Here is a 12,291-nt window from a genome sequence, read left to right as displayed (position 1 = left end):
ATAACAAATGCTGCCCCAGGTGGAGGGACTTCAGTACCTTGAGGTCCTTTATACACATGAAGGCAAGGAACTGCTAGACTGACCAGTGCTTCAGTAGGGCAGCTGCAGTACTGAGAATGCTGTATAGGACGATGGTGGTACAGTGGTACAGAAGCTCAGTTCATGGGGAAAGCTTGAGTTTTTAGTCTTGGTCTACATCTCCATCATCACTTATAGTAACAGATTTTGGATAGTGACCATATGGAATACAATGTAGGTGTAATCAGTGAAAATTCACACCTGGAAACAAAGGAAAGAGCTTGGCAGTTACAGAGGCCCTTGGAGTTGAGCTGCTACTCCTTCAGACTGAATGGAGATACTTATGGTTAAAGCATCCGTTTCAAGATGTATGCTGCGCAAACCCCAAGGAAAAGAGGACCCAGAGCAGAATCAGTATATGCTGGAAAGATCATATTGGTCAGTTGGCTTGGGAATGCCTGGAGAAGTTTCAGGAGTTGGAGACAACTGTTGCAGAAAGCCAAGTCTGCTCTGCCCTATTTGGCCTGTTGCTCCATAAGGATGATGAGGTTTCTGAAAATTCATGGCGTAAATGGATAGTTCACAGTGCTGTACTGCTGCTAACATAGTTCAGTGTGATATAATCCTGCTGGCTGACAATACTGTAGTTCTGCTATCTAAAATACTGGAGGTAGCACATCTAAACTACATCGATCACTGAAATGTCATTTTGTTACCTAACATGGACCACTTTGCTGCAGTGCTATTGGACCTGTGAGCATTGCAGAGCTGCATCCACAGGGCTTGTTCGTGAGGCTACACAATTCCTCAAGGGAAGAGCAGGATGTCGGAGACTTCCGTCTTCAGCAGAACATAGAAGGGCACCCCACTGCAGTCTTCCACTTCCCTCACAGGGCCCTCATCCCACCTCATGCTTCTCTTATGGTGAGCCACTCCCTCTGTAACTAACTTCTCCAGTGTAGACTCTTGTCTTCTAGATGTTTTACATTTATTCATTTACCTGACACTTTTCTCTTACAATGTTAAAGTTACAATTACCCATTTATACAGCTGGGTAATTTCACTGGAGCAATTTTAGGGTAAGTACATTGCTCAAGGGTACTACAGCCTAAGCTGGCGATCAAACCTACAACCTTTGGATCCAAAGACAGTAACTCTAACTACTATGCTACCACCTGTCACATTTTCTTCACCACCATCCTTAGTGCAAGTCACTAGTGTGCTAGTTGAAAGTTTGCATGTGCTGTGTGTTGATGTAGGAAAGCAGCTTTATGAAATATAGCTTTCCTTTCTGACGTATCTTCTTCCATTTAAACAGGTCTGTCATGTGTTATCTTATTGCACTAATAAATACAACATTTTGAAAACTAGTGAATGTGGTGAGAGGGGGTGCGGTGGCGCAGTGGGTTGGACCGCAGTCCTGCTCTCCCGTGGGTCTGGGGTTCAAGTCCCGCTTGGGGTGCCTTGTGGTGGACTGGCGTTCCGTCCTGGGTGTGTCCCCTTCCCCCTCTGGCCTTACGCCCTGTGTTGCCGGGTAGGCTCCGGTTCCCCGTGACCCTGTAAGGGACAAGCGGTTCTGAAGATGTGTGTGTGTGTGTGTGTGTGAATGTGGTGAGAGGGGGGTGCAGCGGGCTTGGCTGGGTCCCACTCTCTGGTGGGTCTGGGATTCGAGTCCTGCTTGGGGTGCCAAGCGACGGACTGGGGTCATGTCCGGGGTGTGTCCCCTCCCCCCTTGGCCTTGCGCCCTGTGGTGCTGGATTAGGCCCCGGTTTGCCATGTCCCCGCTCGGGACAAGTGGTTTCAGACGGCATGAATGTGGTGATCATTAAAAATATGGGAATTGTTTATAAACACTTTTTCATAAACCTAAAAGGGATATATTGACGGTCTTCACAACTCAGAAGTTCTGCAAGGGCTGAAAGTCTATCTGTGTTGAAATCTACAGTAGGTGTATGCAGGTACAGGGTTATGGAGGGCTATGCTCTTGGCAAATAAAGTTCCTTATTAATAACATCTTATCAAGCAAAATGCAAATGTATGATCACAACTCAAAATGCACAAAAGGGCAATGCATTTTTCCACTGCCGTGTCCTCAGTCTTGTGAGGGTTAACTGTATTATGTAGCAAAAAAATAATTTGGTACATATCATCTGAAGTTCACTGATGATGCAGCAGTAAGGATTGCCGTCTTCATTCAAAGGTGTGGGCAGAGGCTTCACAAAGACCTCATATTCCTCCAGCGCAATTCCTCTGGAGAGGAATGGACCACCTTGGAGCAGAGCCATGGGTCACCACCATACTATGTCAGGAGGACGGACAGGTAATAATGATATCACCTTCTTCAACTTCCTGAAGGAGATGGCCAATAATTCAGTCAACAGGACTAGGTCTGTCCATTCAGTAAACAATACTGTATTACTCTTAGTACAGGTAACAGGAGAAAATGATACTAGGCTTTACTGTAGTTTTGAAGCCACAATTCTGAAAGTTTCTTACACTTCCTAAGTCTTTGTGTTCGGCTCCTCAACTTAAATGTAGCTCCCCATAGACCAAAGCAGAAGACCCTCTTCACACCTTCATCCGGCAGACTCACAGCTGCTCACCGTCTTTGTGATCCACTCAGGTCGTAGCATGGTACACCCCAGCACTCTGCACCACTGAGTCATGGCAAGCCTGGAAAAGACCACATCATCATGGGAGTGTTCAGACAAGGTGCCAGTCATCTCTGCTGTCCAGAGACCAGAAGATGGGCAAGGAAGCACGTCAATACCCATTTTACACTCCTCCAGGGGGAGTGACCTATTCAGACAGAAAGGACAAGAGGCCCTTTTTACTGCTAAAAAGGTAAGGTTGGACTGCAAGACCCTCAATTATGGCAGCACAGTCATTCAGGGTGGATACTTGTGTTTTGCCTGTGGGGTAAGTGGTTGTGACTTATTTTGGACATTTTCACAGCTTGCAATGCTGATGACATGGTGTAATTGTCTTATTTATGTTTTTATGTTGGCTGACTCTGGAAGCACTGGTACAGTTAGCATGGTACAGGTAGCATGCGAGTTAAACTTGCTGCTTTGCAGTCGATATGTCCTGGGTTCATATCTCCACTCGTGCTGTAGTACACTTGAGCAAAGTACTTAATTTAAATTATTCAAATGAAAAAGTCCTGAGGTGAAATTAGAAAATAATTGCAAGTGGCTTAGTATACAAACACAAGTCGCTTTGGAGAACACACACATTTTCTAAACCGCCTGTCCCATTCGGGGTTGCGGGGAGCCGGAGCCTAACCCGACAACACGGGGCGTAAGGCTGGAGGGGGAGGGGACACACCCAGGACAGGATGCCAGTCTGTCACGAGGCACCCCAAGCAGGACTTGAACCCCAGACCCACTGGAGAGCAGGCCCCAGGCCAACCCACTGCCCCACCACGCCCCCTCGCTTTGGAGGACAGTATCAGCTAAACTAATAATAATAATAATAATAATAATAATAATAATAATAATAATAATAAACTAGCAGTGATGCAGATATCCAGGCAGAAGCTGCTCATCAGTCCAGCTCTATGTCCAATTTCCCACAGGAAGATGCAGACTACCCGGATGTCCTGCAGCCCCTGGACCCAGGACCCCTGCTGCTTAACACACCCTGCACACATTCAGCCAGGCAAAGTGGACTTCAGGGGCCTGCCAAATAGGAATAACTGGCCATTGCTGTGCCAGTCTAACCCTGCCCCAGCAAAGATCATCATTGGTGAGGGTTGTCCATTTTATCTGTATCTCATTGCCCAGACACCTCCAGCTGGTCTCCAGCGTTAGTCTAACTCATGTTTGTTTGCTTGTTTGTTTGTTTGTATTTTTTTGTGGACATGCAGGAGATCAGCATGGAAAAACTGCCAGTTCCAGAAGAAGGCCGACTCGCTCAGCAGGGGTAGGGGGTGCCGTCAGTCATTTCCATTCCATTTCTTTTGCAGGCTTTCTAATGTAAGGGCTTTCTGCAGCTGGGCAAGTTACTGTAAGTCTAGTGAATCTGCCTAACAAAATGTTTCTGCTCCTTTTTCACCAGCCCTGTCTAGGAGGAGTGATGTTTGTGGGCCCTGTCTCTCCTTTAACTTCCCCTCTCCAGCGCTACTGTGATGCTAACTGTTACACCAGCAAGATCTGCTTCAGCAAGCTTCCCAATACCTAGGACCACATTTGCTGGGAGACACTGTTACCCTGAGGAAGAGAAATTAAGCTACTCTGGGAAAGTTTACTTATTCCATTGCAGAACTAAAGATAGTTTATATTTGTATCTAATATGAGTGGCGCAGTGGCGCAGTGGGTTGGACCGCAGTCCTGCTCTCCGGTGGGTCTGGGGTTCGAGTCCCGCTTGGGGTGCCTTGCCGCGGACTGGCGTCCCCTCCCCCTCCAGCCTTACGCCCTGTGTTGCTGGGTTAGGCTCCGGTTCCCCGTGACCCCCTATGGGACGAGCGGTTCTGAAAGTGTGTGTGTATCTAATATGCTAAAAGTTTTCTAACTACAGTACATGTAGTTTTAGAAGACAGTTGCATTGTTTTAACAACTTATTAATGATGCAGGAAATTCAACTTTATAGACGAATATCAGCAAATATATTCAGTATTTTTGGTTATAGCTTTCACTATTCTACCCATGCAGTGGCACAGCAGGTTTGGCTGGGGCCCGCTGTGTGGTGGGTCTGGGGTTCAAGTTCTTTACTCTGGGGTGCCTTGCAGTGGACTGGCATCCTCTCTGGGGTGTGTCCCCTCTAGCTTTGCGCCCTGTGTTGCTGGGTTAGGCTCTGGTTCACTGCGACCCTGCTTGGGACAAGCGGTTGTGGATATTGTGTGTGTACCCATCCATTTTAATCAGTTATTGTGTGTTACAGTGATCCATAAAGATGGGACACTTCTGTTGCAGAGCAATCACATGATGCACACAGCCACAGTTGTTTAAGCAACTCTTGCATTTCTAAAAATGTTTTTACTGCCAATTAGATTCATAGCAACAGTGGAGTTGCAGTGCCATGTGGGGCTGCAAATAAATCTGAATAAAACTGAAATCATGACAACTTCCTCCACAATGAACATTAGCTTCAATGGTGAAGACACAGACGTACCTGACAACTTTGGCCCTTGGGAACAACAGCAGCAAGGGGCTGAACATTCGAGAGATGCACAGAAAACTAGCACTTAAAGCTTCAGTGGAATATCTAGAAAGGGTCCTCAAATGTGCTCATGTTTTCAGTAGAACAAGGATTAGAATTGTTCAGGCAATGGCAGTCATTTTCAGTAAGGCAACAAGGATATGATAGCTGGACATTGAAAAAGTGGCATAGGACAAACACACTGTGCTGCTGGAGAAGACTTCTTAGAATATCCTGGAAGGCCAGGAGAGCAACCAGATGGATCTTTGATCAAATCCAGCCAGAAATCACACTGGAAGCACAGATGAAGGCACTGATGTTAAAATTCACACTTTGAACTCATCATGAGAAGACCTGACTCTGTCAAAAAGACCATAATGCTCAGAAAAGCTTGATTAAAAGCAAAAAAGATGACCAGCAAGCACATGAATGGAGTCAGTCACAATGACAAGACGCACTCTCCTCCAGCTCAAGGAGGCAATCTATAGCAATGGGCTCACCGAGAGTTGACATGAACTGTTTAACAACCGAGGGAATGGTTTGCATAGTAAGTTTGAAGATCTCATCTATTATTGAATTATGAACTTAAATTGTATCTGCATTGTAAGACCCTTTTGGCGAAAAACCCAAATGAACCAGTGGTCCACGTAAACAATACCAAAGCCAGACTAAATCGTGACTAATGTTAATAAAAATGCTTTTAGGACTTAAGTTATTTTAAGAATGCTACTACAGGTGTACCGCGTAACACTAACGCGTGGGAGCGCTGTCTCCCTCGCAGTCGCGTGCCCGGTTTTGCGTAGGGTTGCGACGGGCAGGACGCTGACCAATCACATTTTGCACAGGCAGTGACGAAGTTTCTAGGTCCTTCCGGGTGTATTTATAGAGCCTATTTAAAGGCTGCACCGAGCTTAGTGCGCGATTGTTGTCTGCAGTGAAACAGTGCGCATATTGCACTGACACGTAGTAGCGTCTCCTTGTGAATGACGCAAAGTCTACATTAAAACACCTTTGTTTTCTCCTTCAGTTGCTATCATAAGTAGGCGAAGTGCAAACGGTAGCTCTAAACCAAGCGTGTGAACTCCATTGAATCTGGATTTCATTTCGTTCGTTCGATTGTTTTGTTCTCCGCATTAGGACCACAACATATTATTTTGAACGCATAGCCTGCATGCGGACTGTCTGACCTTCCAGTAAACACTCGCTGTGATCAAAGCGGGGGGGTTTCGTGTCGTTTTCTTAACGGCCCCTACTCGGGTGAAGTGGCTTATTGTAAGTGATCTGGGGCTGTTCTTCTCCCTCTGCCCCGTCAGGGAACCCAAACGCTCCTCCCGGCCACTTCACCATAATCTCTACTTTAAAAACAAAAACAAAACAAAACAAAAAAAAAACTACAATGGTGGAATAATAATACTGTAGTGGCGACAAGGAAAGGAACGGGACGGAAAGGGAAGGGAAGGAGGGGAAACTAGGAAGCCAGCGGCTTCCCTCTTTCGGCTTTCTGGGTAAGTGATGAACTCGGCGAATGAACTCTCCCAACACTCGATATCCGCCCGGCGAGGACGCGCACTCGCCTGTGTGCAAGTAATCGTTTGCCGGCGTGGCCGTGGGAAGGTCCGCTTCTCGCCGTTTACAACATTGCTCGTGTCCGCATCGTCGCTCGTGAACGAAGTATCCGCCACGATGCCGGAATCGCGCCCAGGAAGGTCCCAGTAACGGTGGGTGTCGGGAAGAGCGAAGAGGGCGGCGGAGCGCCGACTCTCCGAGGTAACACGCGCGCTCCTTTCCGCCGCGTCCCGGCGCACGGTAGCCAGCAACACTTCACACATTTCGCTGCATTTCCTCCTCAGTCATAGTTAAATACTAATCCTAATAATTATAATGAAGTCAAGAGCCCGAGAAGTGCTCGCTCCGCGACCCTACCGAGGCGAGGTGCGAGCCGGCCCGGGCCCCGGGTGACTCGTGTCGTGCTCTCTCTCACTCACACACACACACACACACGACACAAAAAAAGCTGTTAAACCCACCCAGTAAGTAACACACATGATTTTAGCGCTTTATTGCTCCACCGCGGTGTAGTTTTGCTCCGAGGATGAAATGAAACCGTGTAGGAGCCGATCGGCGGTTAACACAGTCAGTGTGTCTGCCGGCCTGCTGCAGTGCCCACACGCCCATCATCATGTGGCTCTTTCTGGACGTTCGCTGTTGGGTTCCCCTCCTCTGTTTGAAGTGTGTCGCCATTAATGACATTGCGGTCTCTCTCAGCGGACTGAATGCGCCCAGACGTCTCGAGGAATGCTCCTGCAAGCCTCTTATCGCTATCACCGTTCTCTTACTCTCTTCTGCCAGCGCGCGTCTCCCTTCGGACTTCCGTGCGCGCAAATTACGGGCGAAAAGATGACAAAAGAGCGCGAGGCTGACGTGCGGAATGCGCTCTCGCGGACGTCGTTGTGGTTGAGCGGTTCCTGCGGGCGCGCGACGCAGCGCGTTTTGCCCATCGTTGTATGGCGCTCATTTGAAGCAAATTGTAAAGTAAAGCGATAATTGTTGATAAGCGGTGTGTCTGCTGGCCACCCTGCTGCGTGCAGAGAGTGAATCAGTTTTCACATTCATTGGCCCAGAAAAAAGAATGGACCATTGTGTTATTGACTGTTCGGGTGTATACCCAGCTGTATAAAAATGGGTACAAATAGTAGGTAGCTAAACATTGCAAGTTGTTTTGGAGAAAACCCGAAAAGCATCAGCTGTGCAAATAAATGTGAATGTTATAACCAAAGTGACACCCAGGCCTGGGAGGGTGCTGTACCATTTGCCTTTCCTGCTGACTAGTTGTTGGTGTGCCTTTCAATCCGAATGGACCGGAGGGGTCCCCACCCTGACCCCCATCTTTGCTGAAGGAAAAGGGTAAATTGTAGGAATTTGAAGAAAATTGAAACTTTATGAAAATAAAAACTTGTTCATGGGAATGTGTGGAGGCCACATTTTTCAAAGTCCTGGGTGTTTTTTGAGGTGTGTCATTTTTACAGTGGCCTGTGTCACAGTTGGGCACAGAGGCGATACGTTCACATTCTTTCCTGGAATTTCAGCCCATGGCTCTACAGCCCTGCTCCAGCAAGACCGCAGGTATTGTATGCAGGTGAACCGACAGGCTGGACTGGTTAGTCCATCGCAGGTCTTGCGGCGATGTGCTCCGAGCAGTCGGCCTGAGGTCTGTGTCACGCACGCCGTCCGCACGCGCTGACTCTATAAACCCCCTGCAGGTGAGCCATGACGGAGTACAAGCTGGTGGTGGTGGGGGCGGGAGGCGTCGGGAAGAGTGCGCTGACAATACAGCTGATTCAGAACCACTTTGTGGACGAGTACGATCCCACCATTGAGGTAATGTCTACTTCGCGCTTCGGTCATTCTTCATGTCCCCCGTGCGTTGCGCAATGAGGTACATGTCTCAGCTTCCAGCCAGAAGTACTTTTGGAAGAAAAAATTAGTAAGAGCAGGTTTGACTTGCTGAGGATTGAACACCCAGCTGTGGTTATGAATTAGTGGCTTCTTGTGTACGATTATGTACCTTTAATGTTTGAGACTGCGTTGTTGCCATAATAATGTTTTCTTTGGCTTAATACGTGTTTTATACTTGGATTCAAGACAACCCTTAGTGTTCTCGTACCTGCGGGTGGTAGAGCTTCCGTTCAGTGATGAGATGCAGTATCCAGCTATAGCCTGGGTCCTGAGAGGCTGTAGGCTATCTCAGAAAGGTGTTTGGCGTCACTATGGGTTCTTTCTCATGCTCCCTCTTCTTTTTCCTCATAGGACTCCTATCGTAAGCAGGTGGTGATCGACGGGGAGACATGTCTGCTGGACATTCTGGACACGGCAGGGCAGGAAGAGTATAGCGCCATGCGAGACCAGTATATGAGAACAGGAGAGGGCTTCCTATGTGTCTTTGCCATCAACAATAGCAAGTCGTTCGAGGACATTCACAACTACAGGTAATGAGCGATAGGAACATTCACAGCTGATTGGTAAAGGTGATAATGTAGGTAGGTCTGTGGTTGACTGCTGTCCCCTTCTGTTACACCAGAGAACAGATCAAGCGTGTGAAAGACTCTGAGGATGTCCCAATGGTGCTGGTGGGAAACAAGTGTGACCTGCCATCCCGAACAGTGGACACAAAGCAAGCTCAGGATCTGGCCAGGAGCTATGGCATTCCCTTCATAGAGACATCTGCTAAGACAAGACAGGTAAGTGCAGCGGTAGCTGAAGCGGACTTGTTCTTGAATTGCCTCATTTTTTTTCCTTGGGTTGTCGGTATCTAGATGATGCTTATGCCCCAGAAAGAGCACTATGCTCCTCTGTTTTGGTACCTTGTTCACAAGGGGTCCAAAACCACAAGTCTACTGGTTCTTAGTTTCAAGTCAGTTTCACTGTGTTAGAATCAGCTCATTTTCTCCCTCAGAACTGCTGAATCCTTTCCAGCATTCCTGAAGGGCCCGAAACACCATCTTTCTTGATCAGTTCTTTAACAATCACCTGACAGAACATTAGTCCAATACATTCTGTTACTACTGTGCATGTGTATGCTATTTAAATGTTGCTATAGATAACACCATTTTACTGACATATAACTAGCTATCAGATGAAGTTCTGCTTTTATATTTGAATATGCATATAAAGCTCTTTGTCTTCTGTTGAATACACCTTTGTGCGTTCAGTCTTATCTTGCTTTGTAGGGAAAAGCGCACGAGAGACGCACATGAAAATGTAACTACAGATTTCTTAATTTAACCGCGGTGGCGAGGCTGGGGATGCATCTGTAAGTGTATGTTCTATCTCGTCTTCCAGGGTGTGGATGACGCCTTCTACACTTTAGTGAGGGAAATTCGCAAACACAAGGAGAAGATGAGCAAAGAGGGGAAGAAGAAAAAGAAGTCAAAGAACAAGTGTATGGTCATGTGAAGGGTTGTTGTTCCCTGTAGCACAAGCAAACCAGCAAATGGCATCCTAAATACTCTCTGTCAAGAGTGTTACATTTTTGTAATTCACACTAAATTATTAACCCTGTCCACTCTGATGTTGGTGTAAATGAAACCCTTGAGCTGTCTTCCCTGCTTACTGATCCAGTGAGTGCTGTGTTGTGCTAAGACAGCTGTGCTGACATGATCCTCAATAACCTTGCCTGGCCTGTGCTTACCAGTCCCCTAAGGCTGTGCTCTGGCTGCTTCAAGGACCTTAAACATGGAAGTGTACAAAATGCAAGTGGAACAGCCAGCTGAGTTTATTCACATACAGGCAACCTAGTCTGTAGATGCACAGCTCTGGACAGGATACATAACCTTTTTTTTTTTTTTTTTTTTTTTTTTTTTAAATTTAACTGGCTAACTGTTTTTCAGTTAAATGAAAGGTTAAGTTCTCATTTTCTGGTTGAAATTTTTATAGTGTAATCCATCCCCATAGTAATACAAGTTGCCAAAGAATTTTTAACTGTACAGCATAATACCAATAGTGTCTTAGCATCTTAGAGAAGGTGCTGAAACTGTGAGGAAAACATACAAACGGTACACCCAGCCATCCAGATCAGTGTAAATTTTTTTGTTGTTGTCTCGGATATAGTTCAAATTTCATTGGGCATTTTTGTAAACTTTAAGTGATGGAAGATCTGAACGGTAACCTTTGTTACACCAGATCTTGTCTTGCTTCTTGTCAGATGAGACTTTTTGAAATGCTGTGTGTTAATCTCTAGAACTCTCCAGCCCTCTTGTAACAGATGGGACTTCTGCATTTTTTAAGAAAAACCCTTCTTTCCTCTTCTCTCTGAAGACAAGCCTCACTCCTCAGTGGATGAATCGCACAATCTGATGTGACGTTGTTACGCTGAGTATCCTGCTTCAGAATTAGTTGTGGAAGCGGTCCTATCCCTGCAGGAGGAAGCTTCTCTGTAATCACGAACTTGTGATACAGTGAGAATTCAGTGGTTCATCATTTGCAGTCACTTCTTACGAATATTGGCTGGGATTGCAGTTTTAATGTTGGATGTAAGAAGCAGCTCCAAAACACTGTTAGTGCTGGGGGAAAGCAGACTTCTGGTTTAAGGATGCGCTCTAACATACTGGAAGCAGTCACTTTTTCAACACCTTGTCTGTAACGGCAGGCTATAATAGTATTGACTGAAACCAAACTACAGTTCTCTCAAAATAGCATACACACTTTGTCATTCCTTCTTTTGAACTTTTTTGCATCTTTTCTGCTTTTTATAAAATATGCAATGTATGTGTATTAAGACCAGAAAAATTTTGTGATAAATGCTCTAAAAAGCATGTGAAGCAAAAAGGTTTGCAATTACACCCCCCCAGATTTCTTTTTTGGGTGCCAAGCTCGGGCTAAATTACTGATATATAATTTTTATGTAAAATGTTTTGTCATGGTTGTATGGTAACAATTGTGAAGGTGCGTAAGATTGTGCTTTATTTTCAATGAATGGTGCTGTGATCCAGGTTCAACCTTTTTCTTTCTTTGAGTGTGGACTGTGGAAGGGTCCGCTTCATGTCTGGAAACTGACCACTATTTAACAAGTTCTTGTATGGTGTTTGAAGGGGTTGTGCTGTATGGTGGGATGAAATTACTATATTTTGTCATAAATTTCACCACTGCTATTTAATGTATAATAAAAAAATCTAGTAAGGAATTCATTACTTTCTTTTAATTTTATCCTTATCAAAGAAGTGAAAAGTTGTCTTTTCATTGGAAGAGCAGCCTGCACCGCTCATCCCCGTCCTTACTGTCTTATGAAACAAGTAATTGCACCTGAGCTTAGTTTTTGCTGGTTATTCCTTGATTGTCCAGGAGAGGTCATGTTTGAGTAGAATACTTCTGATGTAGTACTTCTGCCCTCAATGTGTGGTAGTCCCAGGTTTGAGCTCTGGAGCAGAGAACGTTGACCATGTACATGTCTGTGCCAGGCAAAAGTTGACTGTACTCAGTGGGTGTGGAACCAGTGAAAAATAATAAAAAGGAATGGTCGTTACTCCCAGCCCCCAGTGCTCCCTCTATGTTTTGAGAAAGTAATTTCCTTCAGCTGAAGCTTTCATTTTTCAGCCACTTGGTGCATAACAGTTTAACTGGAACCAGTAAAATGCTTTC

General features: G+C 45.9%; 2 protein-coding genes across 5 annotated transcripts; both read left to right on the top strand.

Annotated features, from left to right (window-relative positions):
• The first annotated feature begins 763 nt into the window (after positions 1-763).
• Positions 764-4,200, top strand: LOC114909782 (lamin tail domain-containing protein 1-like). Its single transcript, XM_029249578.1, has 6 exons — positions 764-942; positions 2,219-2,338; positions 2,642-2,862; positions 3,596-3,765; positions 3,887-3,942; positions 4,078-4,200. The coding sequence occupies exons 1-6, from the start codon at positions 940-942 to the stop codon at positions 4,198-4,200; spliced, it is 693 nt and encodes a 230-aa protein (XP_029105411.1). The 5' UTR covers positions 764-939.
• Positions 4,201-6,375: 2,175 nt separating this feature from the next.
• Positions 6,376-11,433, top strand: LOC108933921 (GTPase KRas-like). 4 transcript variants are annotated; one of them, XM_018751343.2, is made up of 5 exons: positions 6,376-6,662; positions 8,418-8,535; positions 8,965-9,143; positions 9,236-9,395; positions 9,997-11,433. In XM_018751343.2, the coding sequence occupies exons 2-5, from the start codon at positions 8,425-8,427 to the stop codon at positions 10,108-10,110; spliced, it is 564 nt and encodes a 187-aa protein (XP_018606859.1). In that variant the 5' UTR covers positions 6,376-6,662; positions 8,418-8,424; the 3' UTR covers positions 10,111-11,433. The 4 variants fall into 4 exon arrangements, with proteins under 4 accessions (XP_018606859.1, XP_018606858.1, XP_018606857.1 ...); XM_018751342.2 differs by lacking the exon at positions 6,376-6,662 and adding an exon at positions 6,786-6,875; XM_018751341.2 differs by lacking the exon at positions 6,376-6,662 and adding an exon at positions 6,786-6,924.
• Positions 11,434-12,291: the final 858 nt, after the last annotated feature.

This window comes from Scleropages formosus, unplaced genomic scaffold (assembly GCF_900964775.1).
Source record: "Scleropages formosus unplaced genomic scaffold, fSclFor1.1, whole genome shotgun sequence".
NCBI classification, from domain to species: domain Eukaryota; kingdom Metazoa; phylum Chordata; class Actinopteri; order Osteoglossiformes; family Osteoglossidae; genus Scleropages; species Scleropages formosus.
This window is presented reverse-complemented; position numbering and strand designations above follow the sequence as displayed.